The following is a 22,185-nucleotide window of genomic DNA, read 5'->3' on the forward strand; positions in this document are numbered from 1 at the left end:
TAAATGTTAATACATACAGGTGGTATTTCCTCTCCCCTAGATTCAATCACTGTCTCAGTTGAAATCTGATTTAAAAACTGTATTGCGTCTAAAATTTTGATTTTCAATTTCATTGCAATTTTTTAAATGGCTATGCAAAAATCTTCACCTCACAAATCTTCTCTAAGTTAAAGAAAAAACAGCGAATATTCTACTTACAGCATCATTGGCTAGAAGGCAGAAGCCGAGTAAATTCTTTAGAAATCAGTTTTTAGAGAAAAAGGGTTTATAATACTCTCAGAAGGAAATGAGGCTTATAATGGGCTTTGTTGGTTTTGTTTAGTTGCTAAGTTGTATTGGACTCTTTGCCACCCCATGGACTGTAGCCCGCCAGACTGCTCTGTTCATGGAATTTCCCAGGCAAGAATACTGGAGTGGGTTGCCATTTCCTTCTCCAGGGGATCTTCCCAACTCTGGGATCAAGCCCATATCTCCTGCATTGGTAGGTGGATTCTTTACCACTGAGCCACCTGGGAAGCCCAGCATGGGATTTAGGATCAATTAAAAAACATTCAAGCAGGGATCCCGTCTCATGAGTTGATGACTGTCCTGCAATGGAGCACTGTCCAGTTAGCCAGGGGAAACCAAAAATTGGACAATATTCATTCAAATAGTAAACTTTACCTCTTAAACACAAACAGGCAGGAAAACTCTCTCCTGCAGTAGTGGTTTAAAACACTGTATTGCCAAATGAAGTCTGAGTGGTCCTTAAAAGAAATCTGATATTCAACAACCAGTCATAGTTAGAACTGGGCTGTAAGTCTGGGAACTGATCTGGGAATAAAACACTCATTGTTATATAAAATAAGTCTACTTTTTATTACCAGAATTCTGATTATGTTTAATTTTGCTTAATATCATTTTTGAATTATAAAGGTAATTTATGCTGATTAGTTTGTTACAGAATACACCAGCCCAGGTGGGATGCATGAGACAAGTACTCGGGCCTGGTGCACTGGGAAGACCCAGAGGAATCGGGTGGAGAGGGAGGTGGGAGGGGGGATCGGGATGGGGAATACGTGTAACTCTATGGCTGATTCATATCAATGTATGACAAAACCCACTGAAAAAAAAATAAAAATAAAAATATACTTTTCCTCATATCCTACCTCTAGAGATTTTTTTTAAATTTAGGATACGTTTACTCCTAAAAATTTCCCCTATTTCATAGAATGTTAAAATATGAGATAAATTAAACAACTTTGTTTATTAAATATTATATTTTTTTCTTTATTGATTAAAAAAAAATATTTGGCCACATGGCACCGTGTGTGGGATCTTAGTTCCCCCAGCAGGGATAGAACTCGTGCTTCCTGCATTGGAAACACAAAGTTTTAACCACTGGAAATCCAGGGAAGTTCAAACATTTTCTTTTTAAAAGAAACAATTACACTTGGTTAAAAAAATCAAAAAGTACAAAACAGTACAATAAATGACTTCCCACCCATCCCCATTTCGTCTTCCCACCCTCGTCCACAGTTACGCTTTCTTACATATACTTGAGTAGTTCATGCATACACAACCATCTACCTACTCTTTTTTTTAATTTAAACACAAATGGCAACATAAGCTGTACTGTACTGCAGCATGCCTTATTCACTTACCCATAGATTTTTAAATTCTTAGCATTAAGCAATTTCTTTGGCTTAAGTTTTCAGCTTGGTTCTTTGCTCACTAGTGGATCCCATTACCTTTGACAAAGCCCTAGGTGTTAACATCTACCTTCCTCCACCACACCCACACACCCCCTACACCAAACCGACATACCCCTTTCGCCTCCCCCTACATCCTTGGGCTTCCAGAGCACAATCCACTTACTCACTTACCTGGCAGGAGTAGGAGGCCCAGGATGGCTACCCAAGGATGCATGATGCTATTGGCCTGAAGGAAAGAGAAAGCAGACTGCTTGGTGTGGCCCTCAATCAGATGGGATCAGAACAAGTCTTAATTCTCAGATGGCAGCTTCTCCTTTCACCCTTACAGGGTGAATCCCATAAGCCCGCCTGCTGGAAGCAAGACCACACTTGCAAATGCTTCCGCTCTCTGTCTGCTCCAGGTGGCTGAAGAGCTCTGCCCCTTCCAACAGACAGGCACAGCTGTCCTCTGAAACATCCCTACTCACACAGCTCCTCTCCTGCACTCAGAGCCCATGCTGACTCTAGGTGCTGACAGAGGAGACAAGGGAGCAAACACAAAGGAAAGGAGAGGAAGGCTCAGCGGGGGCACCAGAGCCAGCCCAGACTTCCCATGGCAAAGCTACACTTATCCTTAGCCTTGAAGATGAGTCACCTGGCTTTCTGGCGAGAGGAGGGTACTTCTTCCTTTGCGGTCACAATGGCTAGTCCCCAGCCTTAGTCAAACCATCAAATGTCCACTGAGCTAAGAACTCAGAGTTGTGAGTTTCACTTATGGCTCAGGAGACTGCCTCTCAGATAGCTCTGAGGAACCACGCCCAAGAGGGGTGGAGAGATAAGCTTATATGTGATTGTGGAGGAGAACAACCAAGCATCTCAGTAGAAGGTTGCCACTAGGTACAAGAAACAAATACCTCAATGCCTTTAGCATTTTTCTAAGTACAGGAAGATGAAACTTGGATTCATAAAAGTTTCTCCTGCAAACATCTAACTATCTGAAGGCTTGTTTTACCAGTTTTCCCAGAGCACAGAGGACTTCATTTTGGATCACTGCACTGAATTCCTTTCAGGATATATGGAGTATCAGTGACTACAGGGGCTAGTGACTTAATTCTTACAGAACCAGATGGCTAGAGACACTCCTTAGCTGCCAGTGCCCCCTCATGGTCATAAATTCAACCATTATTTAGGAAGCAGCTCATGGCCACTCTATCCCATAGTGCAGAGAATACCTTTTCTCAGTCAGGCCAGTATTCTGATGATCTTCAGTATGGTATTACTGGACTAGGCACTGCTAAGAGTAGACAAAAGTCTTTGGACCACATGTCTTTCAAATCTGTTTCAGTCCAAGCAGAATCCCGTGTTGCTTCTTCCTGTATATAGAGCTACACTATAACAATCTTGAGTTCATAAATAAATATACACATGTGTAGCTCTTAAACAAATGTATATATCCAAGTTGCCTAGTCATCATTTTTATCAGAGGCTTAGTCACACATTTAGTAATGCAAGAAATCACAATCTTGTAAAATAGGCAAATGCAAATAACATACCTAGTAGCATTAATAGGGTCATAAGTAAATATTCAGGCCAAGAGTTTCAATTAGGTGTGATCCAGTATATTACCAGCTCATCTGACTCAATCTGTCCTGTACAAATCACTATCTTAAAGGTAATGAAATACTTGTATTGTTCACAAGGCATCCAGCCTAATTCCCTAGTGTTATTAGGTTGATTATCCTTAGTTTAACTATTCCCAATGTAAGGCAGCTTTTAAGCTTAAATGATTTAAATAATCTGGTGGGAGTCATTTAAATCCACCCTGTAACTGAAGGAGGGTTCCTCCTAATAATAAGGAAGTTATATTTGCTGACTGAAATTTAGTTTGTTATTATTCAGCTTGAGTAACGTTAAAAGAAAATTCATATTATAGCCATGGTCAGAGAAAGCACCACTGATTGGCCAAGTGAGGGAGTCTTATCTAGTAATATCAATAGTTGCTCAAACAGAACTATAGCTTTCTTCTGGAATCAATTTCCTAAGGGTCATCCAGTTAGACCTGTGGAGAGGAGAAATCCACCAAGGTAACCAAGAAGTACTAGATTAGATAACTGATCATAAGCCTAACAATTGGATTAATTTTTAAATTCTGTAAGACTTACACCATGATAAAAAAAACATGCATTTATGAAAAGGTACAAGAAATTATCAAGAATAATTATAATATATAATTATATCCATATTTCTATAATTATATAATATGACATTATTATCTAATGTAACTATTATGCTGAAAACACTGTAACTAATCATACAGGTCAGATCAGAAATCTAGGGATAGCTGTCCAATTCTGATGTTGCCTTCTCTTTGTCGTGGTGTGAGTGTAGTTTCTCCTCTGTTTCAACTTTGCTTTAAGGTGAGTCTAAAGGCTCAAGGGCAAGAACTCTGTAAGTGGAAAATACTTTTGGATTTGTATTTCGCTTGTTCTGTGCACGAGTCCAATTTCTTTCTTTTGTTCTGTGCACGAGTTAGTCAAGAATATCTGACAAGTGTCCTTTGATCGAGGTTGGAGACAGTCCTTTAAATGATGCCTTTCCAAAATACGAAATTTTCTTGTTATAGCTCATGGGGCATCTGATATGCATCCAAAGATAAATTATAGTGATAAGTTTCAGAAACAAACGAAGAGTGTCCTTTTAATAATTCAATTAAACTTTATAATAATGTAATCTAACCACAGGGGTATCTCAGAAGTGAGTCTTGGGCAGTAAATACAGACCTAAATTAACAATACTAGAATTTAATATCCATATATGTAATTTTTCTCTCTAAAATTATGCTGACATGTATCAAATATAGGCAAATTAAGAGTTATTTGTTTGCAAAAATAAGTTTGCTTTCAGTAAACTTGGCCTGATTACTTATAAAAGTATAATTGATCATACAATCCTTTTTAAAATTGGTTTAGGTGAAACTTTTTTGAAGAATCTCAGATTGAATTTTTTAAAAGCTTCTTTCTCAAGGCAAGAAAAGTCATCCCAAAGACATGCCATTAGATTCCACCTGTGATACCTATAAATCTGGATTAATTTCTCTCTTCTCAGTGTTCCAGAGTGTCTTCAGATTCCTACAACTCTCCGGAGGTGGACTTTCTTATTTACTTGATAAGTCTGCTAGCAACCTAAGGGTTTACAATTTTGGAGGGATCAGGTAAAAATGTTTCAATTTTGCTTTCAAAGATATCACTAACCAAATTGCTGTAAATCATAATTAGTTTAAGGGGAAAGGTTTCCTTATATCTGGAAAACAGATTAAAAAGCAGTAATATTTCAGACCAGAAAAACCATAAAATCTATAACCATGTTCTTCAGTTCACTCAGTCCTACGTAACTAATTCTTGATTTTTGTTAACAGTTTTATAAAGCTTTTAAAAGCCTGCTCTTGTAAAACATCCTTTCTGTGAATTTTCTTGAAAATGAAGCAAAATGAAATGAAACAAAAATCAATGAAAATGATGCAAAGGCATGAGGATCAAACAATAACTGTCTGTGAACAACAAAGACTTTTAAAGACATGGTTAAAGATCCGATTGTGATGCAATTGACAAACTATTTTACTCCTGTGACAGAACATTTTAAGATAATAATCAGAATTAAGACTAATAACATTTTACTATGACATACCAGATTCTTAGGAATTCCAATAATTTCTAGAATATAAAACATTTCCCTGGACAATATAGCCTAAGGATGTTTATCACCATCCATTTGAAATGCTTCCCATGCAATTTAACATACCATATAAGCCTAGTTAGTTTAATATTTTAATCTTTAATAAAGAGAGAAAACAATTCCCTTAGGTATTTCAGGACCTTCTGGAAAATCTCAAAGTAAGCTAAAGGTCAAATGAACTTCAAGTACAATTTGATCTCTGGCAAGTTTGCCAAAAATATCAAAAGGCTTTAAAGAAGCACTTCATCAGATGGCATCAGAGATCACTGTGAAACAACACTTATTCACTTAACCAAGAAAAAATAAAATATTTCAAAGGCAAATACAGAAAGTTATAAAAAAACATTACTTAAAATACAAAGAAAATTAACAATCTGTTACAAAAAGCAGATCAATATTCTTAAGAAAACTCTCCCCTCTTAATAGAGAGAAACCAAATTCAGGTTTTGTATCACTTTACCTTTAATACTGAAATTCATTTGCCCAATTAAATTAACTCTAACCTTAGTTCTGCCCAAACATAAAATCCTTTCTAAAGTTTCTCTTTTCCTCTCAAACCTACACTTTTCTATACTTATAATAATCTGTCTCTCCTTTCTTATTTAGAAATAACTAGCATTAGAACAAAATTATTTTCTTTTTTCTTAATAAAATGCATTTTTATTTTATATATCTTCTTACTTGCATACAAAGATGTTTTCCATATTAACTTTATAGTCTAATTAGTTAGAATTATCAAATTTTTAAAAATATTTATTTATCTGACTGCACTGGGTCTTCATTGGGGCATGCAGGATCTTTAGTTGCAGCATGCAAGCTCCTAAGTTGGGCCACATGGGGTCTAGTTCCCTGACCTGGGATCAAACCCAGGCCCCTGCATTGAAAGCAGAGTCTTAAACACTGAACCACCAGAGAAGTCCTGAATTATCCACTTTCAAAAACCTTAATTTCTAGTGAAAACTGAGAAGCAAGAAATTACATACTGTCCATTACTTTAGCATCCCATAGATTGGCAAACCTGAAAAACTATTTATAAAAACTCAACATGAAAAAACTAAGATCGTTCAAAATTGGGAAAGGAGTACATCAAGGCTGTATATTGTCACCCTGCTTATTTAACTTACATGCAGAGTACATCACGTGAAATGATGGGCTTGATAAAGCACAAGCTGGAATCAAGATTGCCAGGAGAAATATCAATAACCTCAGATATGCAGATGACATCACCCTCATGGCAGAAAGCAAAGAGAAACTGAAGAGCCTCTTGATGAAAGTGAAAGAGGAGAGTGAAAAAGCCAGCTTAAAACTCAGTGTTCGAAAAATGAAGATCATGGCATCTGGTCCAATCACTTGATGGCAAATAGTTGGGGAAACAATGGAAACAGTGACAAACTTTATTTTCTTAGGCTCCAAAATCACTGCAGATGGTGACTGCAGCCATGAAATTACAAGACACTTGATCCTCAAAAGAAAAGCTATAACCAACCTAGACAGCATATTAAAAAACAGAGACATTACTTTGCCAAAAAAGGTCCATCTAGTCGAAACTATGGTTTTTCCAGTAGTCATGTATAGATGTGAGAGTTGGACCATAAAGAAAGCTGACCACCAAAGAATTGATGCTTTTAGTGTTGGAGAAGACCTTCGAGAGTCCTTTGAACTCCAAGGAGATCCAACCAGTCAATCCTAAAGGAAATCAGTCCTGAATATTCAATCGAAGGACTCATGCTGAAGCTGAAGCTCCAATACTTTCACCACCTGATGTGAAGAACTGACTCGTTAGAAATGGCTCTGATGCTGGGAAAGATTGAGGACTGGAGGAGAAGGGAACAACAGAGGATGAGATGGTTGGATGGCTTCACAGACTCGATGGACATGTGTTTGAGCAAGCTTTGGGAGTTGGTGATGGACAGGGAAGTCTGGTATACTACAGTCCATTGGGTTGCAAAGAGTCGGGCAGAACTGAGAGACTGAACTGAAGATCCTGGCATCCAGTCCCCTCACTTTATGGCAAATAGAAGGGGGCAAAGTAGAAGCAGTGACAGATTTTCTTTATGAGTACCAAAATCATTGTGGATGGTGACTGCAGCCATGAAATTAAAAGACACTTGCTCTTTGGAAGAAAAGCTATGACCAGTCTAGACAGTGTATCAAAAAGCAGAGACATCCCTTTGCTGTCAAAGGTCCATATAGTGAAAGCTGAGGTTTTACCAGTAGTCATGTGAGAGTTGGACCATAAAGAAGGCTGAACACTGAAGAACTGATGCTTTCACATGGTGGTGCTGGAAAAGACTCTGGAGAGTCCCCTGGACTGCAGGAAGTACAAACCAGTCAAACCTAAAGGAAATCAACCCTGAATATTCATTGAAGGACTGATGCTGAAGCTGAATATCCAATACTTTGACCACCTGATGCAAAGAGCTGACTCACTGGAAAGATCCTGATGCTGGGAAAGATTGAAGACAAAAGGAGAAGAAGGCAGCAGAGGATGAGATGGTTAGATAGCATTACCAACTCAATGGACATGAATTTTAGCAAACTCTGGGAGATAGTGAAGGACAGGGAAGCATGGTGTCCTGATGTCACGGGGTCACAAAGAGTTGGCCTAGACTTAGTGACTAAACAACATAATTTCTAAAATACGTGTGCTTTCTTAGAGAAAATGTTGCAATATGGCACCAAATGTATTTATTAATAGTCCTGAATCTTTAGTTTCTCTGCAAAATGAGGTCTACATTCACTAATTAATGTGGACAAGGCTCTGTGATGTGCAGTAAGTGTACAATCCCATAAGACTGAATTTTCTGACAAGCTGTCTACCACGGGAGCCCCCACTATGTCCTCAAGGCTCCCAAACAGCACAATGGAGTTTTTCAATTTGAGCTATTCAACAGTTGCTACTCTAGAATCAACTTTGTGACCCCTTGAAGATACATGACCAGTTGAGGGATAAGGCTCAGGCAGCAAACATGAATTTCCAGCTGCTTACGCCACAGGAAATGAAGCCCCAGTGCAGGCACAGAGAATGAAAGGATCAGACTCACCTTTGAGAAGGAATGCAGCGGCCACTATGGTGAGAAGCGTGAGGACCTATCTGGAAGCTACTGCAATATTTCTGTCTGGGGGTGCTTCAGTCTGAAGAAGGCCTTGGTTGGAGGAGGCCCAAGTCTTATAGCTTCCTAGACCTACTTGAACAGAAGCTCCCTCCTGTTGCTGGGCCCTCACACATGCTGTGCCCTGAACTACTTGCTAAAAATCAACCCTTCCATAAAACCAAGACGTATGATTATATGTCTTTAACAGAGGAGAGGAGGGAGAGCAGCTCAGGCCCTGGTTGTTTCAACACAGGACCAGCAGGGCTTCCTGCAGAGTGTGGAGTAACAGCCTAAAAATGACTCCAAGCGATGTGGCCTGAGTAACTGGAAAGCCTGGAGGTGCCACCAAATGAGATGGGGTAGCTGTGTGTAACAGTTTGGGAGGAAATATTGTGGACTTCAGACATGTTGTGTTTGAGATTTCTCAGACACCCAAGTGAAAACTGTTCAGGAGAGACGATCTGGGCTGAAAATACTTATTTGAGAGACATCAGCATAGATATTGGATTTTAAAGCCATGAACCAGAGTTGATGCTCAGGGAATGTCCTTGGCTTAGAGACTAGGGCCTGGGGCCTTGTGCAAAAGGTGGAGGTGGAAGAGGCACCATCACACACATAGAATAGCTGAATGACTGTTCACTTTCACAATCTATGGTACATCTCAGGAAAAGCGCTTACAAGGAAAGGGAAAATCAAAAGAGAACTAAAAATTGAAGCCAGGGAACTCTTTCAAGGAATTTTGTGACAAAAAATAAAAGGAAGGGGGAGTTTGGAAGTAGGGTTAAGAGAAAGATGATAAAAATAACAGCATGCTTGTATGATCTGGAGATGAATGAGTGGAAGAATTGATTTGGGCAAGGAAAAAATGCATGGAGCAATAGAGGGACAGAATTCACTGTCCAACTAGGGGATTCTACTTTGACATGACTGGGGATAGCACATCTTCAAGAGCAAATGGATAAGGGACTCAAACATGACCATTTGGAAGTGCTAAGGTGCCTCTGGAAAGCAAGAGGTCATGAAAGCAAGACCAGCCCAGGAGGCCAATACTCTCCAGCTATCTGCAATTGCCAACTATGAGGAAGAACCCACATCAGAGGATAGCTATTTTTTAAATCTTCTCCAGTGCCGGGCCAGCCGGAAGATTTCAGCGAGCAACACGACGCGTTCCTTTAGGCTAAGAAATAAAGACACAGAACAGATGGGGTAGAGAGGATCGCTGCAGTCAGCGATGATTCTTTATTTCTCAAGGTTACATTTATACTAAACCAAGAAGAGAATCTTAAGAAGAGAAAATATTTTTCCATAAACATCACTTTGAGATAACAATCACCAGAACTCTCTGATAACGTCAAGGGATGAGAAGGGCATCCCGTTTATCTTAAGGGTGGTCCTGAAAGGCTTATCCATCTGCTTCATGTGTGCATTCAAGGCTTGCTAATGTTCTGTTAAGATTTAACTTGGATAATAAATTCCAGAGAGGGGTGGCGGAGCAGAGAGCTATGTCTGCAAACAGACCCTTGAGGATCAAGGTAGCTCCCAGAGCCAGCCTTTTGGTTCAGGCCGCTCCCCGCACTTCAGTATTTAAATAATCCCATCATTTATCTTCCCCATCTTAGAGCATTCAGGGGTTTCCTAACCAAAGTTGAAACTCTAAAAGCTGCCCAAAAAAGACTTCCCAAGCTAGCCACACCCTTCCTTCTATCCCAATCCTAAAAAAACTCCAAGCCAAAACTTGTCCTTGCTAATCTTTGCAAGATCAAGTTTCTAACACATACAAGAATACTATCAAACCTGCAAAAGTCTGAAGCAAATATTAGACTTCTCCTTTACATTTTACAAATATTTTAACTTTACAAACCACAGACATTGATGAACAAAATTATTCACAGAGATACACATTCCCCTATTCCCATTTCCTTGATTTTATGTAACACCCATCTAACGGATAAGGCAATCCCAAAGAATACTCAAACTACCGCACAATTGAACTCATCTCACAGGCTAGAAAAGTAATGCTCAAAATTCTCCAAGCCAAGCTTTAGCAATATGTGAACTGTGGACTTTCAGATGTTCAACCTGGTTTTGGAAAAGGCTGAGAAACCAGAGATCAAATTGCCAACATCCACTGGATCATTGAAAAAGTAAGAGAATTCCAGAAAAACATCTATTTCTGCTTTATTGACTATGCCAGGGTCTTTGACTGTGTGGATCACAATAAACTGTGGAAAATTCTGAAAGAGATGGGAATACGAGACCAACTGACCTGCCTCTTGAGAAACCTGTATGCAGATCAGGAAGCAACAGTTAGAACTGGACATGGTTATGGAACAACAGACTGGTTCCAAATAGGAAAAGGAGTATGTCAAGGCTGTATAATGTCACCCTGCTTATTTAACTTATATGCAGAGTACATCATGAGAAACGCTGGGCTGGAAGAAGCACAAGCTGGAATCAAGATTGCTAGGAGAAATATCAATAACCTCAGATATGCAGATGACACCACCACTATGGCAGAAAGTGAAGAGGAACTAAAAAGCCTCTTGATGAAAGCAAAAGAGGAGAGTGAAAAAGTTGGCTTAAAGCTCAACATTCAGAAAACGAAGATCGTGGCATCTGGTCCCATCACTTCATGGGAAATAGATGGGGAGACAGTGGAAACAGTGGCTGACTTTATTTTGGGGGCTCCAAAATCACTGTAGATGGTGATTGCAGCTGTGAAATTAAAAGACACTTACTCCTTGAAAGGAAAGTTATGACCAACCTAGATAGCATATTAAAAAGCAGAGACATTACCTTGTCAACAAAGGTCCATCTAGTCAAGGGTATGGTTTTTTCCAGTGCTAATGTATGGATGTGAGCGTTGGACGGTGAAGAAAGCTGAGCACCGAAGAATTGATGCTTTTAAACTGTGGTGTTGGAGAAGACTTTTGAGAGTCCCTTGGAGTGCAAGGATATCCAACCAGTCCATCCTAAAGGAGATCCGTCCTGGGTGTTCATTGAAAGGACTGATGTTGAAGTTGAAACTCCAATACTTTGGCACCTGATGAGAAGAGTTAACTCATTAGAAAACACCCTGATGCTACAGGGACTGGGGCAGGAGGAAAAGGGGACGTCAGAGGATGAGATGGCTGGATGGCATCACTGACTGATGGACGTGAGTTTGAATAAACTCCGGGAGTTGGTGATAGACATGGAGGCCTGGCGTGCTGCGATTCACAAGGTCGCAAAGAGTCAGACAGGACTGAGTGACTGAACTGAACAGATAAGGAGAGACTCAGCAAAGGGATGTATTGACTCTAACTCACACAGCTTCTGTTTCTTTGTTTGTTCCCCTTGCCTGCCTCCTGGGATTTTAGTTTCCCAATCACAGAGCCAATCCACACCCCCGCAGTGAAAGCTCTGAGTCCTGCCACTGAACCCTCATGGAATTTCCCACACAGCTTTCAAGTGAGCCTCAATGAGTATTCCTTCCTCCAAAGGTACCACACACTTCTGCTCAGGTTTCTTTTCCTCTCTCTTTCCCTCACTGATGTTGCCCAGGAAAAGCTTGAACAATTCCAATGTGTAAGTCCATGATTCTATTTAAATGAGGATTCCTCTCTCAAGAGATACAAATCCATTTTATATGAACTACCCAATTTCTATTGGTTCATTCATCATTGTATGAAGATTCCATATTTTACTGAGAAAGTTCAAGCAGCAAAGTTCCAGTTTTCTCTTCAGCGTAAGACAGGATTGTACTTACAGGTGGATGTAAGTACATCCATCGATGTACTTGGATTCGATCTGTGATTGGGAAATCCCACAAGCCATGCAGAGGGACCAAAAAAACAAACAAAAGCTGTGTGACTCAGTCAATACACCCCTTTGCTGAGCTGAAGAGAAGTACAGTACTTTTCAGAGGGTTGTACTTACAGGTGAGTTAGGAGGTAGCTTTCCAGCTTCTCTGGTGGTCTGTCAATGATTCTGTCTTTTTTCTCCTTATGGATAAAGATGGAATTCTAGTTAGTCCTTATCTCTTTCCCACACCTTTCCAGAGAATGTTGGGAAGTATCTTTAGAAGTTAAACTTCTCTAGTCTGCCAATCTTTTTGCTGGATTTGATCCAGTCACTAAATAGATTACCAGGAGATTTTAGTGAGCTGGAATAGAATTTGCTCTCTGGACAGGGAGGCCTGGCGTGCTGTGATTCATGGGGTTGCAAAGAGTTGGACATGACTGAGCGACTGTACTGATGCTGCTTTTATTTTTTAATTGAGGTAGAGTGGATGTACAATATTATATAAGTTACAGGTGTATGACGTAGTGATTCACAATTTTTAAAGGTTATGCTCCATTTACAGCTATTACAAAGTATTGGCTGTTGTACAATATATCCTTGTAGCTTATTTCATACCTAGTGGTTAATACCTTTTAACCCCCTACCGTCATTTCCTCTCCCCCATTCCTCTCCCACTGGTAATCACTAGTTTGTTCTCTATATTTGAGAGTCTGTTTCCTCTTCAATTATATTGACTAGTCTGTTTATCTTTTAGATTCCACATGTAAGTTATTTCAGTAATACAGTATTTGTCTTTCTCTGACTTGTTTCACTAAGCATAATACCCTCCAAACCCACCCAAGCTGTTGCAAATGGCAACATTGTGTGGGTATATATACACACTGTAACTTCTTTATCCATTCATGTTTATGGACAATTAGGTTGCTTTCATATCTTGGCAACTGTAAACAAGGCTGCTATGAATATTGGGGTGATATATCTTTTTGAATTATTGCTTTTTGGGGGGGGGACATATAACCAGGAGTGGAATTGCTGGGTCATACCATAGTCCCATTTTTAGTTTTCTTATAAACCTCCATACTGTTTTCCACTAATGATGTACTAATTTACATTCCCACCAACAGTATACAAGGGTTCTCTTTTCTCCATATTCGCCAACATTTGTTTTTGTGTTCTTTTTTATGAAAGCCATTCTGACAGGTGTGAGGTGATACCTCATTGTGGTTTTGACATTTTGATTTACACTTCCCTGAAGAATAATAATGTCAAACATGTGCCTCTTGGCCATCTGCATGACCCCTTTGGAAAAATGCCTACTCAGGTCTTCTGTCCATCTTCTAACATGGATGTTTTTTTTTTTTTTGATGTTGAGTTGTATGAACTGTTTATATATTTTGGATATTAGCCCTTTATTAGTCATATCATTTGCAAATAATTTCTACCTTTCATTGTGTAGCCTTTTTGTTTTGTGATGGTTTCCTTTGCTGTGCAAAACCTTTTAAGTTTAATTACTCCCCATTTACTTTTGTTTTCGTTTCTCTTGCTTTAAAAGGAGATGAAAGAAAACATAGCTATTTTTTTTTAATGCACAGGTTTTCTAATTCAGCATGTATTCTTCTGCTTGCTGACTGCAACATGGGAAGACCCAACCTCCAGACATTCTGGTCATAGCATCCTGCTGCCAACCAGGCCATTGGGTGTGACCTGAGACCTCAACACTCCCAGCTGCCTGAGAAACATTAGCAGGAGTCCATTGTTCCCCCAAAACATGAGCAATGGCCCCCAGATGGTCCCTTGCTCCAAGGGGTCAGCATGCTGTTGGGAGCCAGACTGAAGCCCCTGAAAGGTTGGTGGCGGGTCAGGGAGTGGGGAAGAGGGTGGCCATGACTGCTCCTGGGACCTCTACAGCTGAGAGCTCAGCCTGAGGCAGGGTGTGGGGGATGCAGGGCATGGTGAGGGGGAATAAATGAGAAAAACATACACTCATGACCAGGAGCGCCAGGAGTGCCAGGCCCCAATAGCTCCCAGAGGCACAGCCCTGAGGACATAACAGGAAGTCATTTGGGCCCTGGGTGGAGCCATCTTGCCACCCCTCCATAGGATGGACCCAGGGCCTCTCTCTGGGTGAGGTCAATGTGTCACTCCGACCTCAGCCATGGACAGCATGTGGCGAATCAAGAATTTGGGGGTTCTGGGTGTGTAGCGGTGAGCATAGGAGTGCTGAAACATAGCAGGTGGGTGGTGATAGCCCAGACAGACTTTAGCTCATCATGACTGAGCCCTGGGCATTCAGTCTCCCCACCTGGGCCACCAGTCAGGCCCCTGACCTTAGACTCTGCCCAGGAAGCCAGGCTCAGCTGAACCCTCCCAGGCCCTGGGCCTAGTCCTGGCCTTGGCAACCTGGTCTCTCCCTCCCAGAGGGTCCAGCCTCACCTCCAGGGCCTTAGCAGTCAGCTTATTGGCCCAAGAAGGCCCCTGGTCACACCTGGGTTTCCCAACCCCATGGCAAGCAAGCAATTCTGGGCATAGAGGGTGCTTCAGGCATCATCTCATCCACACCAATTAGGAACTGGGACCCTGGCCGGCACCAGGAGGGGGTTAGTGCCAAGGGGACCAGGACTGGACTCGTGGCCTCCAGCACAGGGCCCCTGGCACAGTTGGGACCAGGCCTCTTCTACACATCTCCCAGCTCTGGCTGCTTGATAGGGGCCAGCCCCAAATTCACTCAAGGCCCCCTGGCCAGATGGTCATAGGCCCCTGACTCAGCTACTCAGGGGTACAGTGCCTACTACTTGCTCCAGCTTGCTCCAAAGCAGCTGCCACCAGGTCTGCTTATCTTTCTCCAGGGCTGTGTCGGGGTCTCATCCTCGTACTTGGTGATGTAAGAGTAGATCTCATGCAGGACACTCATGCTATTGAATTGACTCTGGTCCAACGTGAGATATGCACTGTTATCCAGGTAGCTGATGGCAGGCCATCCTGGTGATGCTGGCATAGTAAATCTCCACCTAGCTCTTGTAGCTAAGGATGTCCTTGGTGTAGAGCAGCTTCTGGGAGGGCAAGTCCTTGCCCAGCTTGTGTTCAGATGTGGAGCAGGAGTCCATGAAGGCCTAGGCCAGCACTGACGGGCAGGCGTCAGTGCTGCTGCTCTTGTAGATGTTGAATAGCACCTGTCGGTTCTTGATCATGTTCAACCAGAAGCACAGGAGCAGGCAGTTTTTCGTCCAGGTGTGATGCATATCTGCATCAGGTATCTCATGCCGAGCGCTCTGCTCGTCCAGGAAATCAAGCATATATTTGATGGCCAGCAGCAGGGCTGAGCCCCAGTGCATGCTGAAGATGGTTGGGAAGAGGGCATCCATGCACTTCTGTAGCATGCCCTTGATGGCCAGAGGCCACATGAGGAAGAACTTGAAGAATGTCTTGCTGCCTCAGTTACCACTGAGTGGTTCCAGGTGGTCATGGTTCTTGACAAGGAACACTGCTACTTTTTATATCAAAGAGTGCTCTGCCCATGTTTTACTCTGGGAGTTCAATGGTTTCTGGTATGTTTATGTCTTTAACCCATTTTATATTTTTATGTGATATTAAAAATATTCTAATTTCATTCTTCTACATGTACCTGTACAGTTTTCCCAGCACCACTTTTTGAAGGCTGTCTTTTCTCCATTGTCTATTCTTGCCTCTTTTCTCATTGATTAATTGACCAAAAGTATATGATTCTGAATTCTCCATCCTCTTCCATTGATCTGTGTGTCTACTGAGCCAATAGCATGTTTTGATCACCATAGCTTTGTAATATAGTCTGAAGTTGGGGAGCATGATTTCTCCAACTCTGTTCTCTTTCTCAATATTGTTTTGGCCTTTTGGGGTCTTTTGTATTTCCACATAAATTTTTAAATTGTTCCTAGTACTTTGAAAGACACCACTGGTATTTTGGTAGGGATTGTATTGAATCTATGAATTGCCTTGGGTAATTTTAAAATATTATAGTTAAATATTAAAAATATTATTATTGATAATTTATTAAATAATTTTTATGACATATTTATATATTATATTTATATATATAATATATATAATGTTAAATAAATATATATAAATATATGTTAAATATTTATATATTTATATGAATTTTATATACATATTAAATATTATAATTAACATGTAACAATATTAATTATTTTAACAATCATTTTAACAATATTTATTCTTCCAATCGAAGAACAGGTTATAACTTTCCATCTGCATTATCTTCAGTAGTTTTCCAAGTACAGGTCTTTCACCTCCTTAGGCAGTTTTATTCTAGGAATTTTATTCTTTTTGAGGTAGGCTGTTTTTAAAAGATTCAGTACAGGTCTTGATTTAGGGTCAGACTTTAGGCCTGAGAAGTCATATGAACTTTGAGACTGTTTATACAAGAAGGGACTTAACTACGTGGGGCCAAACCTCTTGATTTGTATGTGAATAAACTGAGGACAAGAGAGAAATAGAGGAAAGCGCTCACAGAAGTCGCTAGGGACCAATGCAGAAGTGAAAGCCAGGTTCACCTACCCCTACTCCACTGTTTCTCTTCCTCAACAAACATTCTTTCACCAATATTTTCTGTTGTTGTTTGCACCACTCAGCTTGTGGAATCTTAATTCCCCAACCAGAGATAATTATCCACAGCCTCTGCAATCAAAGTTCAGAGTCCTAACCAGTGAACTGCCAGGGAATTCCCATTTATTTCACCAAATACTCATCAAGCATCCCATACTAAGCAATGGAACATTTTAAGTAGATAAAGCAAACCCACGATCTCCACCCTCGTAAGGTTAGGAAAACAAGCCACCACTTTCAGTATAAATGAAGTCATCATAGGAAACAAGCTTATGGTTACCAAAGGGGAAGGTTGGAGATAAAGTAGGAGTATACAGTTAACAGATACACACTACTATACCTATACATAAAATAGACAAGCAACAAAGATTTACTGTATAGCATAGGAAACTGGTGACTCAGATGGTAAAGAATTCGCCTGCAAGCAAGAGAGCCAGGTTAGATCCCTGGGTTGGGAAGATTCCCTGGAGAAGGGAATGGCTACCCACTCCCAGTATTCTTCCCATGGACAGAAAAGCCTGGCAGGCCACAGTCCATGGAGCTGCAAAGAGTTAGACATGACTGAGTGACTTACATTTCACATTACAGGGAACTATATTCATTATCTTGCAATAAACTATATTGGAAAATAATCTGAAATACATCCACAAACACACATGTGAATCATGTTGCTATAAAACTGAAACTAATATAATACAGCAAATCAACTGTACTTCAATTTAAAATAAACGAGTCAAGTTACACTTTGCCCCAATACAATTTATATACCTCTCTCACATATTAATACCATGTCCATTGACGTTCCAGGTTTTGAAGTTGTGAGTGAGAGGATGTCAGAAAATGGAATGTGAGCTAAGTGAGCTCCTGCTCACACAGCTAGAGGGCACTGCCTAGTGTAAAACAAAACATCTCCCCAAATTATGAGATGATGGGTCCTTTTTCGTCCTCCCTAAAACCAAAACAATCTTTTCTACTTAAAAACACTGACATCAGTGATTTGTTTGGGGATGAAAACTTTCACTTTTAGCTATGTGCCTTGCTGCATTATCACATGATTGTAAGTCATTTCCTCTGCATCCATTTTAGGGAAGATGGGTGGGTCAAAAAAAAAAAACAAACAAACATATGATAGCACTGAGCTGTCATCAGATACGGTTAAAGGAATTTTCGGAAGGACTCAGTACTCTTCCAAATCAAGCCCACTGCAAGACTTGGACACCAGTTGAACTCCTGTGCTAGTAGAAGTTATTCAAAATGTATGCTGAGCTTTGTCAAAAGTTTTGTCAAGGCACTGCATTTGTAGTGAACATTGGGACTTCCCACACTGACAACAGAACCGTCTGTTTGTTAACTAGCTATGTTTGAAAGAATGTCAACATTTTAAAATTTTAAAACTTCAAACGTCAAAAATAAAAAATGAATTATTTTGAGTGAAAGGAACACTATTGAAATAAATTGCTTTCAAAAATGACTGCCTTGAGAAAAAAAATACATTTAGTAATATACTGAATGGTGTATTTCTTTAAAAATATACTATTGTTCTATTGTCATGATACTTCAAATACAATCACATCCTTCGACACAACTATTCCATGTCCAGAATCATAAATATTAGAAGTGTACAAATGCACATAGGTTTTTGTATATCTGAAATGGGGGAAAAAAAAAAACTAAACATCTATGTGTGGGGAAGTGATTTAATAGATTCAGCACATTTTTTCTATTTAATACTACATAGCTGTCTAAGTAAAGGCTGTTGTCCCATTCTCACAGGGAATGATGAGCTTCTGTAAGTAGTGGAAAAAATTAGGTTACCGTGTGTGTGTATGAGTGAAAGAGAGAGAGAGAAAATAAGAGAATAGCCCAGAACTTTCCTAAATCTAGAGCCACTAGCCACATGTGCCTGTTGAGCACTTAAAAAGTGACTAGTCAGAATGGAGATGTCCTCTAAGTGGAAAATACTCACTGAACTGTGAAGACTTAAAATGAAGGAAAAAAACAAAACAACAACAATAAGAAAACAAAAACTCTGCATTTCTACTGGACAGTGCTGACCTAGGACTGTTCCTGGGGAGTGGGACTGGGGAAAAATTTTGATGGAGAGGACAGGGAATAGGGATTTCCACCTTTAATTATTTTTCAGAAAGCATTTAACTTAAAATTTTAAAAATCAGAGTAGGAATCCAAGCAAAATTTATTCTTTAGTTAATATTATGTGTCAGTCTTAATTTCTTAGTTTTGACAAATGGTACCACGGTTATTTAAGCTGTTAACCAAAAAAAAAAAAATCTGTTGAATACAGGAACTCTGTACTATCATTGCAATTTTTCTGCAAATCTCAAATTATTTCAAAATAAAATCCAAAAAAAAAACAACAAGGGATACAAGCACTCTAACAAGATGTATCTTCTGCTTAGAGATTCTTACTTGGAGTCTCAAAGTACTTACTGTAAAGTAACTCACCTACCCACAGTTCCTTGTAAACACATTTCCTTGAAACAAGGCAGCTAGGATTACAAAATATCATATTTCTTAGCTCCCACCTGAAATTTCATCAATTCAGAAAACTCCTTTCTCCCTTGGTGATTAGAAGCTGTCTGGCTGCTGCTTAGGTACCAGGAATTGTTGCTGGAGTAGGAGGCTTGCTCAGAGAACAGGAATGGTGCCCGCTCTCCAAAGACTTCACTGAGGCCTGGGCAGCTAGAAGTTTTCAAAGCCCCTTCACTTTCTCCTTGCTGCCTCATCGGCTCCTTGCTTCAGCCCTCAGACTAAACCAACTCTAAGGTCAAGAGACTTTTGCGAAGATCTCATCATAAACTTTGAGATAAAAAGAAATGAATCAAAAATCAATATTATTAGCATAACAACCTTCACCTATATTTATACAGGTGTTACTTTTTACTTAAGGATTTCCAGAACAAGAACTAAACTCACCATGCAAATGAGTAGGAATGGCAGGTAAAACTGGATAACAAAATTTAAAACAGATTTGATATAGTTCTCATTCCAATCCCAAACAAAGGCAATGCCAAAGAAAGCTCAAACTACCGCACAATTGCACTCATCTCACACGCTAGTAAAGTCATGCTCAAAGTTCTTCAAGCCAGGCTTCAGCAATATGTGAACTGTGAACTTCCAGATGTTCAAGCTGGTTTTAGAAAAGGCAAAGGAACCAGAGATCAAATTGCCAACATCCACTGGATCATCGCAAGAGAGTTCCAGAAAAACATCTCTTTCTGCTTTATTGACTATGCCAAAGGCTTTGACTCTGTGGATGACAATAAACTGTGGAAAATTCTTTAAGAGATGGGAATACCAGACCACCTGACCTACCTCTTGAGAAACCTAGAAGTAGGTCAGGAAGCAACAGTTAGAACTGGACATGGAACAACAGACTGGTTCCAATAGGAAAAGGAGAACCTCAAGGCTGTATATTGTCACCCTGCTTATTTAACTTATATGCAGAGTACATCATGAGTAACGCTGGGCTGGAAGAAGCACAAGCTGGAATCAAGATTGCTGGGAGAAATATCAATAACCTCAGATATGCAGATGACACCACCCTTATGGCAGAAAGTGAAGAAGAACTAAAGAGCCTCTTGATGAAAGTGAAAGAGAAGAGTGAAAAAGTTGGCTTAAAGCTCAACATTCAGAAAACTAAATTCATGGCATCTAGTCCCACCACTTCATGGGAAATAGATGGGAAGACAGTGGAAACAGTGGCTGATTTTATTTTTTGGAGCTCCAAAATCACTGCAGATGGTGATTGCAGCCATGAAATTAAAAGATGCTTACTCCTTGGAAGGAAAGTTATGACCAACCTAGATAGCATATTAAAAAGCAGAGACAATACTTTGCCAACAAAGGTCCATCTAGTCAAGGCTATGGTTTCCCCAGTGGTCATGTACAGATGTGAGAGTTGGACTGTGAAGAAAGCTGAGCCCCAAAGAATTGATGCTTTTGAACTGTCTTGCTGGAGAAGACTCTTGAGAGTCCCTTGGACTGCAAGGATATCCGACCAGTCCATCCTAAAGATCAGTCCTGGGTGCTCATTGGAAGGACTGATGCTGAAGCTGAAACTCCAATACTTTGGCCATCTCATGCGAAGACTTGACTCATTGGAAAAGACCCTGATGCTAGGACCAATTGGGGGCAGGAGGAGCAGGAACGACAGAAGATAAGATGGTTGGATGGCATCACCACCTCGACGGACATGGGTTTGAGTAAACTTGGAGTGGGTGATGGACAGGAAGGCCTGGCGTGCTGTGATTCATGGGGTCGCAAAGAGTCGGACACAACTGAGCGACTGAACTGAACTGAACTGATAGATATATGGTTATTTCAGAACTGGCCAAAAGAAGATAAATTTAAACACTGCATTGCAGTGTAAAATACTTTTATTTTACATGAGGTAGGTTTACAAGGCATGAAATGTGGAAATTACAAAGGACAACATGTCAGATTGTCATGAGGCATGTTGTTAAGTATAGACTATAAAGCTCTAACAAAATATTTTCCAAAGGTGGCCCACCCACAAAAGAAGTATATTAAAAATAATGTGGGTATCTAAACAGACATTCTACCACCACAACCACACCTGCATGGCTTAAATAATTTTTTTAAACATCACTACTTTCTCTGGGAAAAGAGGTACACCATAAGCAGAAGGAGCTTGACTAAGAATTACGGAAAAAAAAAAAAGAAAAACTGCTACGATGTAAATGAATGACCTTTATAATTATAGGCAATACAACTGAAAAAAAGATGTAGAGGATCTAGAATCTTGAAAGTCACATTTCTGACTCATTCTCTACCGCACAGCTTTTCCACTGAAAACTGCTTAAAATCTGAGCTCCCCTTAAGCTTGAGAACACTCCAAAAAAGTGTCCCAGCTCCCTCTCCCCTTTTCCCCTCTTTCCAGCTGAGTTCCAGAAAAGAATGATGAAAATATTTAAAATTACAGATCTAGGGCATTTCTACTTACCTCTGGAAAGACTTTCTCAGTAGAAATCTGGAGACAAAATTAATTTGTATTCAGTTAAAAAAAAAATTCAAACTTCAGTGAAAATTAAATTTAAATGGAAATAAGCATAGGGGGATGTTCCCAAATAAATGAATGACAAAACCACTTGGAATTACTGCCTTGGGAATTCTAACACTAAAAGTGATAGGCAGATAAAATATGGCAATATCTTACATTTTCAGTCTGAAAAGATCAGGGAACCTCTTCAGGCCCTGTGGGTGTCTATGGCAGAGATCTGGGAGAAAAATTTCAAAGGCACTTCTAAGAGAAAAACCAC

At 40.0% G+C, this 22,185-nt stretch overlaps 1 protein-coding gene and 1 pseudogene across 1 annotated transcript in view; both read right to left on the minus strand.

The window, feature by feature from the left end:
* LOC122700487 (hepatitis A virus cellular receptor 1-like) overlaps positions 1-11,304 on the minus strand; it is a 47,671-nt gene extending 36,367 nt beyond the window's left edge. Inside the window, exons 1-2 of the mRNA XM_043913398.1 lie at positions 11,297-11,304; positions 1,866-1,920 (exon numbers count right to left, since the gene is read on the minus strand). Coding sequence (XP_043769333.1) covers positions 1,866-1,908 — 43 coding nt within the window. The 5' untranslated portion in view covers positions 1,909-1,920; positions 11,297-11,304. The remainder of the gene's footprint in view (positions 1-1,865; positions 1,921-11,296) is intronic.
* A 2,464-nt stretch (positions 11,305-13,768) lies between these two features.
* LOC122701013 lies at positions 13,769-16,222 on the minus strand (annotated as a pseudogene).
* Between the last annotated feature and the right edge of the window lie 5,963 nt (positions 16,223-22,185).

The sequence above is a fragment of the Cervus elaphus genome, chromosome 9, assembly GCF_910594005.1.
Source record: "Cervus elaphus chromosome 9, mCerEla1.1, whole genome shotgun sequence".
In the NCBI taxonomy this organism is placed as follows: Eukaryota; Metazoa; Chordata; class Mammalia; order Artiodactyla; family Cervidae; genus Cervus; species Cervus elaphus.